We start from the raw sequence: 25337 nt of genomic DNA, 5'->3' as shown, positions 1-25337 counted from the left end.
GTTGTATTATTAAAAAAGAAAAAGAAAAAGAAAAAAAGAAATATATATCAAGATAACAAATTGCACAATTTGAAATGTTACAATCAATGTCGCGTTTAAATGACATCATCTAAGCAATCCCATTGGTTGAATTCCTCTGCAGTGACTGAGTTTATTAATGGAGCCATCTGTCGGCCATTTTAAAGTTTCACCCAACGGGGATTCGCGTTAGTGGTCGTCGCAAAGTTCAATGTAGCGTGAACGCGATTTATTGCAGTCATTGTTTGTTCGTTAATGAGAGATGTTCGATGTGTTGTTCGTAGTTTTGTGACTTGTTCAGAAAGAGAAAGAGAGAAAAATCGAAGATCAAGACTTAAAAATAAGAGAATTTGATTTTCATTTCTAAACGAATGATCGGATAGACAGAAATTCTAAATTACACCTCGTGCGTTAGGTGAGTGTTGTGTGATTGTGATAATATATTTCTCTTGTTGGGGTTACACATTTTTTTTTTTTCTTTTCTTTTTTTGTCTACAATTTATTAATATCTTTTCGTTGTTCTTTTTTTTTTTTTTTTTTTTAATCTTCTTCTTTAATCACACGAGTAACGATGACATGCATTTATTCGTTTGTAAAAAGAAAAGATGAAACTAATAGATGATAATGGGTTGATTGAGTGGTGGGAGGAAAGAGGGGAAGAAAAAGAGAGAAAGAGAGAGAGAGAGAGAGAGAAAGGGAAAGAGAAAGGTGTATTGGCCTCGAATAGCATGTGCCATATTATTCAACCAAATTTTACAAATTCTTTTTATCTAGATTCTTCAAGATAATCTCATCTATTTAACGTCAAGAAATATCCAAGGAAGGATCAGTGAAAGATTAAATGTATCGATATGGAAAGTCAAACTATGGATCAATTTTGCGGATCCAAATTTTGGGTGAGTTTATTAATACATTTTATTTATTTGTTCCGTTTTATTTATTTGAACGTTTACAAAATTTCTTGATTTTTCTTTCATTTTAACATAAAAGTGTTGTATACTTTCGTTAGTTTTCATATATTGACATAAAAATTGATAAGTTTTAAAAAAGTTTTGATCATAAATATCTTTATATTATCTATTTTATATCAGATAAATTACATTTTTTGTCAATGATAATAAAATTAATTGCATTTTATAATTTTCTTTTTTTTTTCAAGATAAATTTTTATGATATTTGTATCACTTAATTAAGTAACCATTATATAATCTTTATTTTCAATACCATTTTCATCCCTTGACATAACTTCATCCCCTAATCAAGAAAATCATAACCTATAAATTATTTAAATCTAATATTATAATAATTTGTTTCTTTTTGTTTTTGTTTGATTCTTTTTAACAAAAGTTATAACCTTGGTTATACCAACATACCATTTTCATCCCTTGACATAACTTCATTCCCTAATCAAGAAAATCATAACCTATAAATTATTTAAATCTATTATTATAATAATTTGTTTCTTTTTGTTTTTGTTTTACACTTTTTAACAAAAGTTATAACCTTGGTTATACTAAAATACCATTTTCATCCCCTAATCAAGAAAATCATAACCTATAAATTATTTAAATCTAATATTATGATAATTTTAATAAATAATTTGTTCTTTTTTCTTTTTAACAAAATTCTTACAAAAGTTATTTCTTGGTTATAGCAATACTTATATATATATATATTAATTATTTATAAATTAATGAATAAAAAAAATGTGAAAAATTAAAAATAAAATTAATATTTTAGGATGCTAATTTAACATGGAACACGGATGATCCAGATTTAACAGAATGTTTTCAAAAAACTGTATTAATATGGGTACCATGCTTGTTTCTTTGGATATTCTCTGCTATGGAAGTTTATTATCTGTTAAATAGTAGAAGAAAAAATATCCCATACACGTGGTTATATATTTCTAAGCAAGTACTTACTGCGGCATTAATTGTGCTTACAATTGTTGATTTAGGAAAAGCAATACACAATATTCCTTATGAGACTGTATACAATGTAGATTACGTTACCCCTGTTATAAAAATAGTTAGTTTTGTAAGTATATTATTATTTTAAATACTCATATATAAATATATATATAGGGTGTCCTGTGATTGATGATACAAGTTAGTAAAATTTGTTCATAGAAGATTTTGTTTGTAACTAAAATAAGTTGGAAAATTTGTCGAGTATTTGATTGAGTTTGCAACTTAAAAACTAAAGTTTTTCTTTGATAAGCATAGAAGATATTATACTCTGAAAATGTTTTTAAATATGTTGAGAAATTCGAAAATGCAACCTGCGGCTCGCGAGCCACATGCGGCTCTTTTGATGTGAAACATTGAAATTTTGTAAATTGTAATTTTCGGCTCTTCTGACTCAAAAGGTTGCCGACTCCTGTCCTAGAGTAAAATAATGAAGTCTGTCAAACTGAAAATGTACGTCTACTTATAAAATGTCCATTCTATAATACATTTTCAACTTAGTTTTTCATGTAGTATCACATCCTGTTTGATTATCAGTTACATGACATCCTGTATTTTATTATTTGAAAGAAATCTAAAGATTTATAAATATTAGAATATTTAATTATTTCAATAATATTTTTAATTTTAGGTTTTAGCAGGAGTTTTACTATTCTACAATAAAAAGTATGGAATGCGTACATCAGGATTATTATTTCTATTTTGGTTTTTCCTTGTATTATGCGGTATTGTGCAATTAAGAAGTTTATTAATACAATATTCAAACGAAGTAGGTTTACTTGCTTTATTTTTATAAGTTTATTCAAATACAAATGAAAATAAAATATTTTTTTATTTCGTTTTAGGAACTGACGTACCTGTTTGTATCATATATGATCTATTACAGTTTAATATTGTCAATGTTCCTATTAAATTTCTTTGTTGACGCAGAGCCTAAATATTCGGAATATCCATTGGTACGATTGAAATTTATTGATTCTTTTTCTTATACTTTTTACACACAATACTTGTGATTAACCTTTGCTTACCACACTTGGGTCCAAAAAACCCAGACCTTTTTTTTGCAACTTGAGTCATTTTTTCTCAATTGTACTCAACTTTGGTAATTTTCTTAAACATATTTCAATTTAATTTAAAGCTATAAAACCTATATAATCTTTTTAAGTAAGTATTAAAGAATTCTCAAAAAAATGTTGAAGTAAATCTATGCAATAGTTTTTTGTTTTATAACAATTTTTCTCGTCCGGGTCCAAAGGACCCGGGTATGGTAAGCGTGTTACTCCAGGAAGGGTAGTAAACAAAGATTAAAACATAAATATTAATATTTAATATATTTTGTATTAATAAATAGGTGGAAAGACCATGTCCAGAACAAAATTCATCATTTCCATCGAGACTTACTTTCGCATGGTTCGATGCACTTGCATGGAAAGGTTTTAAAAAACCTTTAGAAGCTAACAATTTATGGTCTATGAATCCTGAAGATACAGCTTCTCAGATAGTTCCAAAGTTTGCTACATATTGGAGTAAAAACTCTAGAAAAGAAGATAAGTAAGTATCACTATTTTTAGATCACTATTTGTAGTTTGATATATTTAGCTTTGTATGTATATTTAGTATATATATATACTAAATAATGATATACATACAATAAAGTATAGGTAAGCGCATGTAATTCAATAATGAATTATTTATTTATTTGGCTAACAAGGCTATTTTGGTCTTACTTTAGGTAAGCGCATGTAATAATAATACATGTTCCGATAATTTAGAAGAAGAATATTAAATAGGATTTGTCTTTTTTTTGTTCATTTTTAGTGTACAAAATGCTAAAGCGTCATTTAGAAAATCATCTGGTCAAGTTAATTTTGATAATAATACTCCTAGGAAGAAAGTTTCTTCTATTTTACCACCACTTTGTAAGGCTTTTGGTGCAACTTTTATATTTGGTGCGGTACTTAAACTTATACAAGATATCATGAGTTTTATTAGTCCACAATTGTTAAAGTAAGTATAAATAAAATTAATATAATTAATTGTTAATAATTTTGACTGTTTTTACATAATAATATTATTTTATTTTCAGATTACTTATTAGGTTTGTTAGTGGTGGTGAACCATTATGGAAGGGCTACTTTTATGCACTTTTACTCTTAATTACGGCAACATTACAAACCTTAGTGTTATCGCAATATTTTCATCGTATGTTTTTAGTTGGATTACGTATACGTACTGCACTGATAACAGCTATTTATAGAAAAGCAATGAGAATGTCAAATTCAGCTAGAAAAGAATCAACACTTGGTGAAATAGTTAATTTAATGTCCGTCGATGCACAGAGATTTATGGATTTAACAGCATATATAAATATGATTTGGTCTGCACCATTACAAATTATTTTAGCGTTGTCATTTTTATGGGAGAAATTAGGTCCAGCTGTGCTTGCTGGATTAGCTGTTATGATTGTACTTATACCTATTAATGCATTAATTGCTAATAAAGTTAAAACATTACAAATTCGTCAAATGAAGGACAAAGATGACAGAGTTAAATTAATGAATGAAGTACTTAATGGAATAAAAGTGTTGAAGTTATATGCTTGGGAGCCATCTTTTGAAGAACAAATATTACACATTAGAAAGAAGGAAATACAAGTGTTAAAAGAAGCAGCATATCTTAATGCAGGAACGAGTTTTATTTGGTCTTGTGCACCATTTTTGGTAAGTTTATTTTTATTTTATACTAGGAGGGATGCTGTGACTCACTATCAGTCCGATACACACGTCTTTAAGTCAACGAATTACCTTATACCGCCTTATTGCGATTATTAATTGAGATATAAACTATCCTATCTTTCAAGTTGAATGAAACTCCACACAGTGTGCAAAATTTTATTCAAATCGGTTCAGTAGTTTAAGAGTCCATTGCGGACAAACAACGTTACACACGTAATTTATATATATTAAGATTATATACAAAATAAAAACAATTTAAATGAAATTATTTGTCTTTGTTAATTTTCAGGTTTCATTGGTGTCTTTTGCTACATATGTACTTATAGATGAAAAAAATGTATTAGACAGTGAGACTGCATTTGTTTCACTAAGTTTATTCAATATTTTAAGATTCCCGCTTTCTATGTTACCTATGATGATAGGTAATATAGTTCAGGTAATGAACTTAAAGTTTATAGAAAAATATAAATCTTTTTCATATTATTATCTCAATAATCTTATGGTTTTTTTTTTTTTATTTGCTTTTTAGGCTTATGTTTCCATTAAACGTATTAATAAATTCATGAACACGGAAGAACTTGATCCTAATAATGTACAACATGATCCATCTGAATGTAAGTCAAATGTAAAATATTCTATTGTTTATTTATATTAATGAAAAATTTCATTATAATTTATACTTTTTACTTTTTAGTACATCCATTAGTCATTGAGAATGGTAGCTTTGCTTGGGACATGGAAAATAGTGATAAACCAATTTTAAAAAATATCAATATGACCATAGAACAAGGTCAGTTAGTAGCAGTAGTTGGATCAGTTGGATCTGGAAAGAGTTCATTGATATCAGCTTTTCTTGGAGAAATGGAAAAATTAAATGGTCGTGTTAATACAAAAGTAAATACATTAACTTTGTTAAATATTATTTGTATTATTTCAAGATTTGTTTTAATTCATTATGTTTTTTTCGTAGGGTTCTGTTGCATATGTTTCTCAACAAGCTTGGATACAAAATGCAACTTTGCAAGATAACGTTTTGTTTGGAAAACCATTAAACAAAGCTTTTTACAATCGAGTTATAGATGCATGTATGTTGGGTCCAGATCTTGAAATGTTACCTGCAGGAGATCAAACAGAAATTGGTGAAAAGGGTATCAACTTGTCCGGTGGTCAAAAACAAAGAGTTGCATTAGCAAGAGCAGTGTATAATGAATCAGACATTTATTTCTTGGATGATCCTTTAAGTGCAGTAGATTCTCATGTTGGAAAACATATATTTGAAAATGTGGTAGGCCCTGGTGGTCTGTTAAAGAAAAAGACAAGGGTACACATTACGCATGATATTGTTTATCTACCGGAAGTTGACAATATCTTTGTTCTTAAAGATGGTGAAATAACAGAAAATGGAACATACAAACAGCTTATGGACAAAAGGGGTGCCTTTGCTGAATTTTTAATGCAACATTTACAAGAAGGTATTTATTATCAATTATCTTGTATCATTTTAATAAATTTCAATATATCGATCATTAATAATTAAAATTATATTTTTCCATGGGTCTTAGTTGGAAATCGTAAGTTAGTGAAAAAGTAATTACGAATTTTTGTCTATTTCCTATTTATGCTATTCTTTTAAAATATTATGTTGCACTCGGCTTTAATAATTATTTATTATTACATTTATTTATATTGAAGTATACTTTTTTTTTTTTTTTTTTTTTTTTTTACATGAGTAGTAGCTTTCAAATTTATTCATTCATTTATTGTTTTTGTTTTGTTTCAAAGTATATACATTAAATCCGTGATTGCAGCATATATTATTATAGTATTGCTATAACATTTAAAAAAAATTTAAAAAATTTAAAAAACAAAAGAAATGCATGACAAATTGTAATTAATAATATTCATTAATTATTTAGCTGTGGTTTTTTTGTTTTGTTTTCAAATCCTATTTATTGAAAGGATAATATATTTTGATTGAGTGTGTGTGTAGCACAATTTAAATTAAACTAATTTATAAAATATAGCATAAATTGACCCTAATAAATTAGCTTCTTTTAGTTATGCCTTTATATTTATTTTCAATAATTATTCAATGATACATTCTATATATTAATTATATTTTAACATCGACCTGACAAATTTGGAACAGTGCACTCTGATGATGCTTCGGATGCAGATTTACATGAAATTAAGCAGCAATTGGAATCAAAAATCGTTACCCAAGAATTGCAAGATAAATTAACACGTACTATATCAAGAATTTCAGAAAGTCAAAGTGAATCAGGATCAATAACTGATAGAAGATCATTAAATGGTTCTCTCAAGAGGTAAGATTAAATTAATGATCATTAAATTAGATGAAATCTGTGTTAGCATAATAGCTGTTAGTCTCGGGGAAGGAAAACTAGTTTGTAGTGGTCCCCGGGGTGGGTGGGTCCCAGTCACCACGACACAGCGCGTCCTCAGGTTGCGGATAGAGGAAGGACCTCTTGGTCCTGCATAGGGACGGAGGTTAGCTGCGAATAAATTGAATAAGCAGTCGCGGACAGCCGACTTAGAATTGGCCCTCCTGTTCGGGGGTTGGGTAGGGTAGGTCTGATTAACTCACTCCATAAAAAGACTTTATCAAGAAACAACGAAAACCGCCATGGATTCTACTAGGGTACAATTTTCCGGAGGTAAACTAGTCCCCCGTTTGGATCTCCAGATGGGGATAACCTTGGGGAATTCGTGTCGGATTGTCTAGGTGATTAAAAATCAGGATATACAGGACAATCAACCTACCGGTAGTTCTTTATGGTAGCGAAACGTGGTGTCACTTACGTTACGGGCCCAAAAGAAGTTTAGAGTTTTTGAAAACAAAGTTGTTCGTAAAATGTTCGGTTGCAAAACGCGATGAGGAAACGGGCGAATGGAGGAAACTCCATAACGTTGAAGAAGTACATCGATTGTACAACAAACCCGGACATTATCAACGTCGTAAAATCACGCCGATTAAGATGGGCAGGTGTCACGTGGCGTGCATGGGGGTGGATCGAACGGTGTATAAAATACTGGTCGGTATACCAACGGGAAAAGACCACTAGGTAGACCTAGACGTAGATGGGAGGATAATATTAGAAGGGACCTGAAAAAAATAGGCTACGAAGACTGCGAAGACTGCGAATGGAGGGTCAAGCTCAGGGACGGGAACAATGGCGGGATTTGATATTTGCTGCAATGAACTTTTGAGTTCCTAATGCCAGTTAATAATAATAATAATAATAAAATTATATGAAATAAGTATTATATTTATTTATCATTCCCATAGGCAATATTCTACAGAAAGTCAACAATCTGTAAACTTATTATCTGGAAAAAATATGAAAGATAAAGCTGCATTACAACCGAAGAAAGGTGAAAAATTAATTGAAGTAGAAAAAGCTGAAACTGGCAGTGTAAGAAAAAAATCATTTAATACATATATGTATATATATATATAATGAAAATATTTTGTTATTAGAAAATGTTAAATATTGATTTGTAAAAATTAGGTCAAGTGGAAAGTGTATTCGCATTATTTTAAATCTATTGGATGGTTCCTATCAATATCTACGATAATTATGAATGCTGTCTTCCAATCGTTCAGTATTGGATCAAACGTTTGGCTGAGTAAGTGGTCAGATGATAATATGACTTCAGTGAATGGTACAATAGTAAATGAAGAATCAAGAAGAGACATGTATCTTGGAGTATATGGAGCTCTTGGTTTTGGGCAAGGTATGTTTAAAAAAAAAAAAAAAATAACATTAACTTCATATTTTTTTTTTTTTTTTTTTTTATATAAAATTTGACAGATAAGAGGTATCGTTTATTTATTATTAAAATTGACGTATTTTCATGGAACTTGTAATCATTTTCCATGGAAGTATATTTATTTATTATTCAGGTAAGCATTTGTATTATCGTGTATATATATATATATATTTATATTATTATTATATTATTATTATTATTATTATTATTATTACTATTACTATTAATACAGAAGCCAATTAATTTGTTTGTGTCATTAACAAATTATGATTTTGACTCGTGCTGTTTTTATAATTGTATTATTGTACAAAAAGGGCATGGTTCCTATATATATATATTTTTTTTATGGGGATATATTTATGTCCGTATAAATTTAATACATACTGAAAAAAATTTATTATTATTATTATTATTATTATTATTATTTTTTTTTTTTCAATACACTACGTTATAAATTATATTTCTTTTTATTTATTTATTTTTCTTTTTGTTTTTATATAATAATTTAGTATGTGATTATATTCCAAAATTATTTCTAAAGAAAAAAAAAATATATTGCCACACATTACTACAAAAAAAAAAAAAAAAAAAAAAAGAAAAAAAACTTTATGTTAAATCAAATGTTGAGTTCTAATTCAGTAGTGCGAGTGTGGTTTGCTGTGTCAAAGCATTAATATAATGTTATTTATATCGTAAAACTTCTTCTGCTTTACTAGTAGCATATGTTTGATGACCACAAATATGTTATTATTATTGATATATATATATTGTATCTATTAACTAAATCTAATTTTTTTCATTGCATGTATATTTTTCGTTTACATCTGTTTTTACTAAAAAATATTTTCAATTTTCTTATAATATATATATATATATACGTAGGTTGGAACTTAAATAGTGGCAACTATTTATTTACAACCGATACAAAAGAAGAGTTACATGTTTGTACCTGTTACTGTCCATCAAAGTAGTCACCAGCGTTGTGTAGAACCCATTGTCAGCGATTTGGAAGGCGTAGTTTACCGTTGACAGAGCCTGTTGTTCTGTTGATGGTGCGAATGGAGCAGTCTACTGCCTGTCGAATCTCTGGAACAGTTCTGAAGCGAATGCCACGATGGGTTCCGCATGAATTGACGGAAATGCAGGAATGGATGCGTTACAAAGCTGCTCAGACGCACTTGGAGCGCTATGAGCACGAAGGAGAGACTTTCTTACGTCGTATCGTAACACTGGATGAGACATGGCAGTAGACGGCTCCATTCGAACCATCAACAGAACAGGCTCTGCTAATGGTATACTTAGTCTTGTATACTAGTCCTTGAACCATTGTGCCCGGGCCCCTTGCGGGGAAAAACCTATCATCGTGGCGATCCCGCAGGTAGCCCCATCCCCCGTGCGAAGTACAGCAGTCCGGTCGCCCCTCAAGACCACCAGGTCGAATGTTGGCGGTGGTCCCAAGGACCTCATTTCTGACGCCCGCGAGCCCAAAGCCACGACGACGAGCAGGCATGCTCCCTTGTTCGTTGTCGAAGAGCGGGGACTCAAACCCACGAATTCCGGATGTCGACTGAACCATGCCGTGCTCACGATGCGTTACAATGCTGCTCAGACGCACTTGGAACGCTATGAGCGTCAAGGAGAGGCTTTCTTACGCCGTATCGTAACACTGGATGAGACATGGCAGTAGACAGCTCGATTCGCACCATTAACAGAACAGGCTCTGCTAACGGTGTACTACGCCTTCCACATAAGTGGCAATGGGTTCTACACAACGCTGGTGATTACTTTGAATGACAGTAAAAGGTGCAAACATCTAACTCTTTTCTATCGGTTGTGAATAAATAGTTGCCACTATTTAAGTTCCAACCTATGTATATATATATTAGCATTAGAGAAATTTTAAATTTAAGTTTAGATATTTTTCAATAGAATTTTTCAAGCTTAGTATTATTAAATATGAGCATGTGATGAAGTAGTTTAATAACAAATTTGACACATAATATATATATATATTTGTATATTAAACAAATATCAAAAATATTCTTTTATATATAAACAAAGATGGATGTGTTTTAAATACTAAATCATGGATATACATGTACATATATGTTTCTATGTTTTTTTTTTTTTTTTTATAATTAATCAAAAACTAAAATATGTTTCCATAGTTAATTTTGAAATTATTTTGCAACTGTAGTATTACTATCAATAATATCAGCAATTTGTTGCACAGACTTATGTTATAATTGTTTAAAATTACTAACAAACAAATAAATAAAAAAAAGAAATGACGTTTCAATTGTTACTAACATTGTAACTGTGTAAAAAAAATATACAAAATGTATATTTAAAAAAAAAAAAAAAGGCTTCTGTTTACGTTTTATCATAAAAATTGGGCAGATATTTCTACATTCGTGATTATTATTACATTCATAATAAATTATAAATTGACGTTAATTTTTTCAAATTAAACAATTATTATTATATATACATATTAACAAAAAAAAACAAGAGAGATGAAAAATGATATATTTTAAGAATTTTTTAATAAGCGATACTACAACAACAACAACAACAATTACAATTGTTTCATATTATAATAGTACATTTGTAGCAAATAAGTTCAAATTAAATTTCAGCGACATTTGTGATGATTGCACAGCTGACGTTGGTTATTGGCAGTTTAAAAAGCAGTAAATTGCTGCATTCAGAATTGTTATTTGGCATACTGCGATCACCTGTCGGATTCTTTGATACTACTCCATCTGGCAGAATATTAAATCGTTTTGGAAAGGACATTGATATAATAGACAACGTTTTGCCACCATGTATTAAGGCCTGGTTCTTTTGTCTATTGTCGGTATGTGAGATTTCAAATTAATCTCACAAAGTAGATGAAATTTCTGGTCGTTTTATTTACAAAAAAAAATTTTACACCTATGTTGCTTCAAAACCAAAAAAAAAAAACCAAAAACAAAATATGTTTAAATATCACTACTAAGAACAAATGGTCCACCAATGGGTACAAATGTGATTAATTCATGGCAAAATGTAGGAAAACTGACATCTTTTAAGTTCTGTTCTGTTATGTTCTATTTTATTTTATTTTATTTTATTTTTTTATATTGTAGCTCTTCGTTTTTAATAGTTATTTTATTTATAGATGATAATATAGCAAATTAGAAATTGTAGTAACAAAATATTATGTAGCTTTTTTTTTTTATTATTATTATTATTATTATCGATAGTGCTATAATTAATTAATTCTGCTTTGTTCGATTATTTGTTTGGTGCTTTTTATAGTAACACATTGCACAGCAATTACTACTACCATTCCTTGTTATTTTCATTTATAATGCACCTGTGTTATATACATGTGTGATTATTGCAATAAGGAAACTTGTACATTATACTGGACAGGTGATACGCTGTAATCAAAACTCTATTACTCATTTATATATTTTATTATTATTTCTTTGTTTTTGTTTCTTTTTATATCGTCAAATTCATTATAAAGTGACGTGTAAATGTTAATATAATTTGCCAATTTAATATCTATCAAAGTTGTCACCAATCGTTGTAGGCCTGACAGTACTTGGAATGGCGTTTTTCGTGGCAAAGGGGATGGTAATCGCTTCCACGTCTCTCTTCCAAAAAACAATGCGCCATGTTCTTCACAACCCGATGTCGTTCTTTGACCAAACACCAACTGGTCGCATTCTTAGTCGACTCGGTAAAGACATCGATGTTGTTGACAATATTCTACCAGCCATACTGCATTCTTGGATCACTTGTCTATTTCGGGTATGATATTTTTTCACGTTGAAATATACAACGTTTAACAAATATTGATTCTTAATCAAATTTTATTACAATTGTGATAAATCATTATTCTAATTATAATAGTCTATTTTATATATATATATATATATTTTGTCGACATTTTTTATTACAAGCAATTGCTTTATGAATTTTAATGTGCTAATTGGGGCGCAACATTTTTTTTTTCTTTTTTTTTTATTGTCCACAATAAACTTTATATCATTTTTCTGTCCAAAAATTATACCAACATTTATAATTATCAAAAAATATCTACCTTTATAGCTTACATATATAATGTCTATAAAAAGAAAAACACAAAAGTATCATTGTTAATACTTATTGATATTATTTTTCATTTATATTATCTGGATGAAAATGAAAATCTCATTTTTAATCATTTTTTTTTCTTTTTTTTTTTTTTTTTAATTACACTGCTGTATGCATTTAGTTATATTTTCAAATCACACTCAGTGACAATTTTAGGATTTCATTAGTTATATTACACACAACAGCAATTACACATTAATTTTAACAAAATTTTTGTTTTCAAAAATTAGGTCAGTCAATTTATATTCATTGCATGTTTTGATCATGTTGGTTTTATGAGTTTGTTTATTTAAAAAAAAAAAAAAAAGAGAGAAGAATATTAAATGAAGATTGTATAATATTTTTCATAGTTAGTTTATAACGAAATTATGTTTGTTCATAATATTGAGCCATTTTAATACCATTTGTCGTTTCATATCTGAAAAACAAAATTGAATTCTTGTTTGAACAATGAATCAGATATAATTTTTCAATCAACGTTTTACTATTCCAAAGATGTCAGTTTCTCATTGAAGGATTAATGGAATTTTGATTAGATTCTTTTTTTTAGGAAATATCAAGTGCAATAAATATTTTCTTTGGGGAGGGTGCAATAATTCATGAAAATACATCATATTTAATATATACACAACATTATCATTTTTATTATTGATATTAATGATTGATAATCTATTTTGATTACAAAATATTATCTAAATAAATTGATTTATTTACGCCCACATATCAAATATAAGAAACATACGTTAAGTTGAAACTTAAATAGTGGCAACTATTTATTCACAACTGATACAAAAGAAGAGTTACATGTTTGCACCTGTTACTGTCCATCAAAGTAGTCACCAGCGTTGTGTAGAATCCATTGTCAGCGATTTGGAGGGCATAGTTTACCGTTGATAGGGCCTGTTGTTCTGTTGATGGTGCGAATGGAGCAGTCTACTGCCTGTCGAATCTCTGGAACAGTTCTGAAGCGAATGCCACGATGGGTTCCGCATGAATTGACGGAAATGCAGGAATGGATGCGTTACAAAGCTGCTCAGACGCACTTGGAGCGCTATGAGCGCGAAGGAGAGACTTTCTTACGTCGTATCGTAACACTGGATGAGACATGGCAGTAGACGGCTCCATTCGCACCATCAACAGAACAGGCTCTGCTAATGGTATACTTAGTCTGGTATACTAGTCCTTGAACCATTGTGCCCGTTGCTCCTTGCGGGGAAAACCTATCATCATGGTGATCTCGCAGGTAGCCTCATCCCCCGTGCGAAGCGCAGCAGTCCGGTTGCCCCTCGAGACCACTAGGTCGAATGTTGGCGGTGGTCCCAAGAACATCATTTTTGACGCCCGCGAGCCCAAAGCCACGACGATGAGCAGGCATGCTCCCTCGTTCGTTGTCGGAGAGCGGGGACTCAAACCCGCGAATTCCGGATGTCGACTGAACCATGCCGTGCTCACGATGCGTTTCGATGCTGCTCAGACGCACTTGGAACGCTATGAGCGTCAAGGAGAGGCTTTCTTACGCCGTATCGTAACACTGGATGAGACATGGCAGTAGACAGCTCGATTTGCACCATTAACAGAACAGGCTCTGCTAACGGTGTACTACGCCTTCCACATAAGTGGCAATGGGTTCTACACAACGCTAGTGACTACTTTGAAAGACAGTAAAAGATGCAAACATGTAACTCTTCTTTTGTATCGGTTGTGAATAAATAGTTGCCACTATTTAAGTTCCAACCTATGTATAATATATAAACAATATTTCAGATGTGCATGCACTATATATTTATGAAACATTTTTTTACAAAAAAAATCAAATTCATAGTCATAATTTCATTTGTATATATATCATCGGACACGCATCTAAAAATTGAATTAATGTGCTGATATATTTGAAAGATAAAAAAAAACCAAAATGTTATATTGTATTTTAAATATGTAATTTAGCAATTAAGGTAATGGACACAATTATACAAGTAATGTATTTAATTTAAAAAGTAAAATTAATGCTTGTGCTTGTGTTATACTATTTTAATATTACTGTATATTTGCTTGCAATGTTTTTTACTGCCTTTTAGAAATACGTCTCTTTTTACAAATTCAATATAAAGATAGTTCCTGTTTTTAAACAAAAATAATAATATTATTATTAATATTACTTTTTTCAATATTATATTTTAATAATAATAATAATAATGGCAATTCATAAAAGTGGGAACTATCTGCATTGTATATTTTTTTGCTATGTTTATTAAAAACTATGTTATCATTATTATATTTATGTATTTCGCATGTCACAGCAAACTTCACCCCCTCGCATAACATGAGACGAATAATAATAATTCAATTATAATAGATAACTTTTTTATAAATTAAAAAAAAAAACAAATCTTTATTTTTATATACATATACATATACATAAATATATATGTATATGAAATAATTATTTTGTTATTATTTATAATGTGGCTTATGAAAAAAAAAAAAAAGAAATGAAAACTTTACATTAATCAATGAAAATACAAAATAATTTGATCAAATTTTGTCATATGAAAATTATATACGTTTGTAATTTTGTTTAAAAAAAAAACGAAAAAAAAATTGTAACTCTTATGTTTATGTAATATAGCATTGGATCCTTGAATTTTGTTGACCATCCGCAATATGGTTACAATGAAAGCTATCGATGTCTGATGTTGTAGCGATGGCGAGTTTTTTCTGCGATTTGGCACCTCAGCTGGGTTGCTGGCTGGCTGCTCGCCAGATGCATATAATGATGCTGCGTGCTGTGATGCGTGCTCCATTGACCTTCTTTGATACAACACCTACTGGTCGTATTATCTCAAGGTTTGCTAAAGATGTGGACATACTGGATACATCTCTTCCTCCACAAATTTCTGATAGCATCTATTGTCTTTTCGAGGTAATTCTTTTTCGAAGAGATCTGTGAAATCCAAACAAACAAACAAACAAACAAAATTTTAACTTCTACTTCTATTTCTACTTCTACTTCTACTTCTTCTTATTCTTATTCTACTTCGATGTGTTTTGATTTATTATTTTTCTATAGATTATCTTGAACAATGAAACACTAAGTGATTAATTATTCTTCTTCGTTACCTTATTCAAGTAGGAATAATAATTCAATATATATATATTTATGTCTTTTATCTTTTTATTATATTTTTTTATTTATCAAAAGCACTAGTACATATATATATATACATATATATACAGATATTTGAATTTCAAATCAAATATTTTTAATACACAATGATTCAAATTATTATTTACATTTTATAATGAAAAAAAAAAGAAAAGAAAAAAGATAATATGAAATAATGAAATTTGTAATTACCATTCAAATTTGTTAGCTGTATTTTGCATTTTATGGATCGACACTGTGCTAGTTTTATTTATTATATGTATATTTATTCTTTGTAAAAATTGTACAAGTATAATTGTGTCCGCTTATTGTGAGTCCTATTTTATTATAAAAATAATGTACACGTACTGGATGTGTTCCTGTGATATACAATGGGTGGTGACATGGGTAAAATTACATGAATTTGAAATATGTATTTTTTTATATATGTGTAATATATATTTATATATATAATTACACATATATATTTATGTATGTATGTGAGTGCATACCCTAAGAAGGGTAATAACTGTTTAAGGTACATGTTGGTGGACCTGTGGCATATATTTATCAATTGTGTTCTGCCATGCTATGGGTGTCTGGAAAGACATGGGTGTTTTATTTTATCAGATTGTGCATGCGTAATATTTTTCTCTTTCTTATGTGAAGTTACTTTTTTTATTTTTCTATTAAAAAAATTATTTATAAATTATGCCCATAATATTATACATAATACTATTATTATTATTATTATTATTTTCATTTTTTATCTTTAGTTTTAATTATTATATACATGCAACAATGAATATTTTGTTTTTCTTTTCAATAGATAACATTAATGTAATTAATATGATGAAATTTATTTGAAAATGATATATTAATATTACAGGTAATAGCAACTCTCTTCGTTATCAGCTTTAGTACACCAGAATTTGTTGCTGTAATTGTACCAATAGGATTTGTATATTACTTCATACAACGTTTTTACGTTGCCACTTCACGACAATTAAAACGTTTGGAATCAATATCAAGATCTCCCATATATTCACATTTTAGTGAATCTGTAACTGGTATGTCAATATTTTGAATATGTTACATGTTACATAAATAATATATTACATGTATGTTACATACTTAATACATTTTTTAATATATGAATTCCAAATAAATGTTTATTTTCATTTTCAGGAGCTCAAACAATCAGAGCATTTGGTGTACAAGATAGATTTATACATGAATCTGAAAGTAAAGTAGATTTTAATCAAGTTTGTTATTATCCTGGTATAATTGCAAATAGGTTGGTATATATACATTGAATATTTCATAATTTTTATGTTAACAAAATGACATTTTTTTTTTTTCTATAATAAGATATACATAACCTAAATGTTTATATAGATGGCTTGCAGTACGTTTGGAAATGGTTGGAAATTTAATTATATTCTTCTCAGCATTATTTGTTGTATTAGGAAGAGATACTATTAGTGCTGGTTTCGTTGGATTGTCTGTCAGTTATTCTTTACAGGTAAGATGACAGGTAACACGTTGAGCGCCACGTCAGTCATCGGTGAGTGACAGTAGACTTTCCGTTTAGGCCACGTCAGTCATAAATGGCTGACAGCGTATAACATGATACATCTAAACGGTGCCACGTGGGGCCTGACGGGGATTTCCTTAAAAATGGGCATGGCGTTCAACGTGTTAATTAAGTTATACATATACAAGTTATATATATATAATTACAATTGTTATATTACTTTTTCAGATTACACAAACTTTGAATTGGCTTGTACGCATGACCTCTGATGTAGAAACAAATATTGTAGCAGTAGAAAGAATAAAAGAATATAGTGAGACACCTCAAGAAGCACCATGGGTGGTACCAGAAACTGCTCCACCAAAGGAATGGCCTGTAACCGGTCAAGTTGAATTCAAGGATTACAAAGTTCGTTACAGAGAAGGATTAGATCTTATTCTTCATGGTTTAACATTTACCGTTAATGGTGGAGAAAAAGTTGGTATCGTTGGTAGAACCGGCGCTGGAAAATCTTCCTTAACTTTATCATTATTTAGAATATTAGAAGCAGCTAGTGGAAAAATTATTATCGATGGTGTTGATGTTGCTAAATTAGGTCTTCACGATCTTAGATCTAAATTGACCATTATACCACAAGATCCAGTATTATTCTCTGGAACTTTGAGAATGAATTTAGATCCGTTTGATCAACACACGGATGATGAAGTTTGGAGAGCACTGGAACATGCTCATCTTAAATCTTTTGTGCAAAGTAATCAAATACAAATATATTATTTAACCCTTAAAGTGTACACTTGGTAAAAGTTAGTTAAAGTGTAACACTGTGGGTGTTTGACACCCCAACGTGTTTGAACGTGTCACCTGAAGCCGCCGCTATTTAATATTTAGACCTCGCAATTTTTTTCAAAGTAGTTTGATACAAAAAAGGTTTTATACCCATTGTTTCGAATTCAGTACCGTTTTCGAGAAATCAAACATTTGTTGGGGTGTTAAACACCCCATGTGCACTTCAAGGGTTAGCTTATACATACATTTATATAATCACATATATAACATATTTTAATTTGTGTAGATCTACTTAATGGCTTGTTACATGAAGTATCCGAAGGAGGTGATAATCTCAGTGTGGGTCAACGACAATTAATATGTTTAGCACGAGCCCTTCTTCGTAAAACCAAAGTTCTTGTATTAGATGAAGCAACAGCTGCAGTTGATTTAGAAACAGATGATTTAATTCAAAGAACAATTAGGGAAGATTTTAAGGATTGCACAGTTTTAACAATAGCACATAGGCTTAACACAATATTGGACTCTGATAGGTAAATATAATATGTATTTATAAATTAGATATTATTTATTTTATAAAGAAATAATTCAATAAATTTTATATTTTTACAGAGTTATTGTACTGGACAAAGGGCTCATTATTGAATACGATGCACCCGAAGTTTTACTTCGAAATTCATCAAGTGCATTTTATAGCATGGCAAAAGATGCAGGTCTGGTAGCTTAATAATTACATGTACGTCACAAATAATTTGATGATAGCCTATCAAATTAATGAAATTACAAAAAAAAAAAAAAAAAAAAAGAAAACACGAAGGTTTTTATTATTAAAAATAAAAAAAATAATTCTCCCATCGAAGGAAACAAAAAAAGAAAAAAAAAGAAAAGAAAAGAAAGAAATTCATTGATACAGCTGTGAACAAATTATAATAATTAATAATTAATAATTAATAATCATTATATAATTTACACTATAGTCTATCTATATAAATATAAATATAGATAGATTTATATAGGGTAAATATTTTTTAAGGAACAAAATTTAAACATCACAAAAAATACACAAAATACACACACACACACACAAACATTATTACATAATTAATCAATGTCAAGCACAGCGCTTAATTTAAAAAGAAAAAAAAAAATAGTTTAGAGATACATGTTTGTTATTTAAAATTACTGCCATTTTTAAGTAGGTGCATGAAATGATGATGATGATGATGATGATGCACATTAATGGGGAAAATAACATCTACTTATAGAAAGCAAATTATTGCTATAACATTATTTATGTTTTAGCACAAAAGATTATTATTATTATTATTATTATTAATATTATTATTATATATTTTCAGTATTAATATTATTTATTATTTATCATTACCAATCTTGCAACAGTTTATTTCTAAGAATGGGATTGATTTATTTTCAACATTGAATTTTAACAATTGAACTAAATTCCTCTACAATTTATAAAAATAATATATTTTATTATTTTATATAAATTAAAGTTTATTTGTCAAATTATTTATATAAACATTTAAAAAAAAAGACAAGTTTCAATATTTTATAATATATTTAACATAGATTTGATTTATAATAATTATTAATTTAACAACATATCAATATGATTAATAAAAAGTTTAATTTAATTATAATTAATAATAATAAAAAAATATATATTATATATATATATATATATATATATATATGATACATCATTATAATTTTTATGACAAATAAACTTTAATTTATTAACAAATTTCATTGAGTGTAAACGATGATGATAATTTATATTTGTACTTTATGAAAATATTTTCATGATTGATATATAATTCATATTATTATCTTCTAATTAATTATATTTTGTGTGATTGGATAAATGATAACGAATGCTTTGAATATATTTAACATCAAATCCATCTAATGCTGCATTTTATAAAAAAAAAAAAACAAAAAAAAATTCATATTCATTAAATATTAGCAATACAAAGCAATAAACCTACAATATTTTATATTCATGCAGTTTAAAAATAAATAAATAAATAAAATGGTTGTGTGGCATTGGAAGGATTTATATAAAAAAAAAAAAAAAAACTACAATAATACAAATAATACAAAAAAAAAGGAGAAGAATGTTTTATTTTCTTGCAAGCTGGTAAAATAATTACAAAAAAAAAAAACAAAAATGTCTGTACATAAGTTCAATTTTGTAGATTGCAATACATTTATACATTTCTTTATCGCAGAATATAATTAAACGTATTATTATTATTATTATTATTATAATTATTTACCATATAAATAGCATTTATTTAAAACATCATTAGAATTAACAAAACGTTGTTACAAATGCATTTAAAAAAAAAAAAAAAAACAATACCTCAGAAATCAAAATGTTTCTTTAAATAATAAGTCAATTTTATAGAAGAGAAGAAGAGCAATAGAAAATGAATGAATTTTTTTTGTTTTGTTTTGTTTTGTTTTTTAAACGTTCATTTATTAAATCAATCAAATGTAATAATAATAATTCTCATTCATTTTTGTTTAAATACAATTACACATTATATTGTTAAACAAATTTCAAATCAATTAAAATCAATTGAATTTGATTAAATTAAATGAATTGATTTTAAATGATTATCATCACAGTTTTTTTTTTTATTATTCCCCAAAATGTTTATATATATAAATTTAAATTGTAATTGTATTAATGTTATTATTAATTGCTTTAATTGTAAACACATTAAAAATGATTAACAAATATTATTATAAAATTAATATATATATATATATTAAATAATTTTTCAAAACAATGAGATTATACTTTTTAACGTAATATTATTATTAACAAAAGAAAGTCAACAAATTAAAAAATCCTATTGCAAAAATTCGTAGTTTTACAAATAATAAATACATTCTGCCTTAAAGTAAATGTATAAACGTGACCATAGTTATCTTCCTTTCATTTTATAATAGAAAATAAGATTTAAATAATAAGAAAATTAGATATATATATATATATACATATACGTTAACATATAAAAATTATAAAAAAAATCACATCTCAATTTGTTACCAAGAAAAAACAAACAAAAAAAGAAACATGTGTGCAAATGTGCACGTGTTATAGAAGTAAAATCTTTAAAAAAAACTAAGTTTCGAGAGAATCAGACGAATACAAAATATCTGCTGTAGGATAATTGTATTCTCTTCTTATTTAGTAGCATCGCGGCCGTTTCATCGCCTCCCACCGCTCCGTTACATAGCCGCCTACCGTTTCGTTACATAGCCGCTTACCGTTTCGTTACATAGCCGCCTACCGTTTCGTTACATAGCCGCCTACCGTTTCGTTTCATCGCCTCCCACCGCTCCGTTACATAGCCGCCTACCGTTTCGTTTCATCGCCTCCCACCGCTCCGTTACATAGCCGCCTACCGTTTCGTTTCATCGCCTCCCACCGCTCCGTTTCATAGCCGTCTACCGTTCCGTTACATTTTTTCAAATCACACTCATTCTAAAGAAGTTTTCACTTAAAAAAAAACAACAACAAACAAGCAGCAGCTTAAAGATCGTCGTAGTTATTATAATTAACGTTGTCACACTTATTATGATTATTAAATTTGTTTTTCAGGACAAATTAAACATAAAACACTTTGTCACAAATGTTTTTAAATTGATACTCGAACTCGAAGCACAGACTGTGATGTTGCATTATGTTTTAATTGAAACTTCTATTATTATATTGTCAATATATATATATACAATCATTTTCAGTATATTTATTTTAGCATTTTTTTCTCTATCTATTTTTATAATTCACACAACAATTGTCTCGTTAACTTTGACAAATATTTGATTGCAGCTAGAAATAATCTTTATAAATGTGTCAATTTGTTTGATGATATTAATCTTTCTTCTTCTTCTTCTTCTTCTTCTTCTTAATATATATAAATTACGTGTCACGTTGTTTGTTCGCAATGAACTCCTAAACTACTGAACCGATTTGAATAAAATTTTGCAAACTGTGTGCAGTTTCATTCAATTTGAAAGATAGGATAGTTTATATCTCAATTTATAATCGGTATAAGGTAATTCGTTGATTTAAAGACGTGTGTATTGGACTGATTGTGAGCCACAGCAACGCGTGGCGAGGCACCCTTAGTAAAAATTATAATAATAATAATGATGATGATGATGATGAATGATATTAGCAATGTAAAAGAAAATCACATATTCAAATAGTTGTAATATGAAAATATAAAATATGAATTTATTATGTTTATGAAAAATAATGCAATTCTTATGCAATTTTGCAAATAGCAGGCCTAGTCTACCTTTTAATAATTCGATAAATACTGTATATATATATATATATATACAACTCAGGATGAAAGTACTTTTATTTACAATTTGTTGTTACCAAAAAAAACAATATACATCACCAATAGAAATTCATACACATACAATATACATACACAAAACAAATTAAAGAATTTCTTTTAAAATAATAACAAGCACTTGTAATAACTATCTATATGATACGAGCAGAAGGAAAAAGTGCCTTCTCCTAATAAAATATCTAATTACTATCTAATATAATATAATAATCATCTACTTACTATTCATCTAGGAATATTTAATAATATATTTAGATGAATATTTCTTAATTTTTTTTTTTTTAATATTTTCTTTGCCAATTTAAGCTAACAATTAACATAATAATGCAGCATATACTACTTGTAGCGTCAGAACAAATATATGAGAATAAATGCCAAAGTTTTTAACGTTAATTGTCAAATTATTGTTAAAACTGTTCTATATATATATATATATATGCATAAAAAAAACATATTGACAAATTTTCATGTAAAAAATAAAACTTGAGCGAGGAGACGGCCTGTGAATATTTTTCTAACAAGTTTTATTTTTATGCGTGAAATATTTATAACAACAAAAAAACAAGTAAAGTATCGTTTGAAGTATTATTTTTACGAAAAAAAATTTCAATATGATTTTATTCCCGCAATTTATGTACTTTTGCCGACGATCGGTAAAACAGGAATCTATCTTTTCGATTAATGTTCAGTTGTAAAAAAATCGAGATCTGTATTACCGGCAAATGATAAGATTATTTAGTGCTATCTGATCGTCGGTAAAACAGAAATCTTCTATCATTGAAAAATAAAATTTGACATTGAGGAAAATGATTTAAGACCATTTTAAGACACGCTTTAAAAAAGAAAAGAAAGAAAAAAAATTAATACGATTAATTTTTTACGTAGTGGCAAATTTATTCTAAAAAAAAGTAAAAGACACAATTTAATAAATAATATTTTTGTAGCTTTGAACGATGAACTTGCAAAAGGACTTTGAAATGTTTCGTATAATTATAATTTCTAGTCAAATTTATGACAGATTAAGATAAGAAAGTAGATCATTTAACAAACCTTGAAATAATAGATTAATGTATTAAATGTAATATTAAAGTATGATAAATAATTTGTTTTCAAATTTTCTTACATTGCCATATTAAAATGAGGAAAAAAATTGCTTACATTTATTTCAACGATATTAATTATTCTTACTGAGATAAATGATATTACGAAACAGTAAAATCGTATTTTTCTTGACGAAAGTAATCAAAATTTTTAATAACGTGATAGATAATGCAACATCAGTAATAATCAGTAACCTAAATTGACAAAAAAATAATCAGCATTAAATTTTGCACATACGACATAATTAAATACTATATAACAAATTTATAATAATCAATATGGCGTATAGAATTTTATTTATAAACTTTTTATTATTATCATCATTCGATAACTGGAGTATTTTTTGTTCTTTTTTTTTTTTTTTTGTAAAATAACAATAATCAAAAATGAAGCTTTTAGATTTATAAAAAAAAAAAAACAAAACAAAAACTGATATATAAATCATGAATACTTAATTGTGAAATTTAATGTGTTCAAAAATAGAAATGAAATCTTAAATACAAAATGTTGATTTCAATTAAGTCTTTTAGTTTTACAATTATCGAAAGAAAACACACGGATTTAAATTGTTCTCTTTCAACGATAAGAAAATCATTTGTTATAAAAGTAAACGAAATAAAACAAACAAACAAACAAATAAACAAAAACAAAATGTAACGTTAAATTATATTATGATTTGTGGATTTGCGTAATTACGTGCAGATAATTAGCATCGTTTTCTTTTATTTTACGATGATTTTCTTTTCTTTTGTTTTTTTTTGTGTCGTATGAGGAAAAAAACAAACAGAAGATAGTAATGGGTGAATAAAATGGCATCTACCAGTCATAATATAACAATACTGTAATATAAGCATTATCATGCTGTATATATATATATAAAACAAATAAAAATAATTATGGAAAGTAGAGATTGACTGTAAAAAAGATATAAAAAATATTATTATTATTATATAAGATAATTATTGAATCAAGTAGTACTATTTCATATATTTGAAAAATAACGCGCCATTTATTTTTATTACAAAATATATTTATTATTTAATGTAATTAAAATTATTAGAATTGTATGTAAAAAAAAAAAAAAACATAAAAAAAATCAACAAGAGACACGTAAATTTTCAAAATTTGTGTTTAGCGTGTTGAGAGCGCCACGTCAGTCACTGGTGACTGACACGTCAACTATTTTTTCAATACAGAGTAACGTCAGTGGCCTGACGAGAATTCCCCAAAGAATACGCGTGGCGCTCAATATGTTAATCGTTCTGAATATTTTTAAATGTAAAAATACAGTTAAAAAAACAGATATATATATATACATATATATGTATATATACAGAAGAGTATGTAACAAATGATAAAATAATCTTGTATCGGGCGTTTTCTTTCCGTCTGCTTGTGATAATAAAAATCACGAATGTATCTACATCCTGAAACATTTACATTAGGCTCTTATGATTGGTTTATAAACACAAATATACGTTTTATCGTATAGGTTAGGTAGGACACTAATTTATGAACAAAAAAATGAATGATTTTTTCTAATCTTATTTTTTCATATGACCATTAGAACCAAAAAATTATTTTTATTGTATTAGGGGGACCGACAAGTAATGGCGTCGTTACTACGCATGTCAAATTATTTATGTTTTAAATTAAAAAATAGTTTGATAATTTTGATATATTATCAAAATTATAATTACA

At 28.0% G+C, this 25337-nt stretch overlaps 1 protein-coding gene and 1 long non-coding RNA gene across 8 annotated transcripts; one reads left to right on the top strand and one right to left on the bottom strand.

Moving 5' to 3' along the window:
* Positions 1-196: 196 nt before the first annotated feature.
* MRP (Multidrug-Resistance like Protein 1) lies at positions 197-18942 on the top strand. Of its 7 annotated transcripts, none has more exons than XM_089175854.1 (23): positions 197-433; positions 793-914; positions 1759-2058; positions 2620-2757; positions 2834-2944; positions 3340-3539; positions 3807-3995; positions 4075-4708; positions 5013-5159; positions 5253-5337; positions 5418-5617; positions 5694-6195; positions 6873-7050; positions 8034-8160; positions 8257-8482; positions 11158-11382; positions 12102-12322; positions 16699-16879; positions 16998-17106; positions 17208-17334; positions 17575-18097; positions 18419-18665; positions 18745-18942. In XM_089175854.1, the coding sequence occupies exons 2-23, from the start codon at positions 870-872 to the stop codon at positions 18857-18859; spliced, it is 4830 nt and encodes a 1609-aa protein (XP_089031980.1). In that variant the 5' UTR covers positions 197-433; positions 793-869; the 3' UTR covers positions 18860-18942. The 7 variants fall into 7 exon arrangements, with proteins under 7 accessions (XP_089031980.1, XP_089031977.1, XP_089031978.1 ...); XM_089175851.1 differs by lacking the exon at positions 12102-12322 and adding an exon at positions 3700-3720 and having other exon boundaries at positions 11158-11378; XM_089175852.1 differs by lacking the exon at positions 11158-11382 and adding an exon at positions 3700-3720 and having other exon boundaries at positions 198-433.
* LOC149031476 (uncharacterized) lies at positions 18892-23954 on the bottom strand. The gene is made up of 2 exons (XR_016177714.1): positions 21478-23954; positions 18892-21408 (listed from the first exon to the last, which is right to left on the bottom strand). It is a non-coding gene; the product is annotated as an uncharacterized LOC149031476 (long non-coding RNA).
* Positions 23955-25337: the final 1383 nt, after the last annotated feature.

This window comes from Polistes dominula, unplaced genomic scaffold (assembly GCF_049000335.1).
Source record: "Polistes dominula isolate Pdom_NZ unplaced genomic scaffold, Pdom_raw_medaka contig_19, whole genome shotgun sequence".
Classification (NCBI taxonomy): domain Eukaryota; kingdom Metazoa; phylum Arthropoda; class Insecta; order Hymenoptera; family Vespidae; genus Polistes; species Polistes dominula.
The sequence above is the reverse complement of the archived record's forward strand: the minus strand, read 5'-3'. Positions and strand labels throughout refer to the sequence as shown.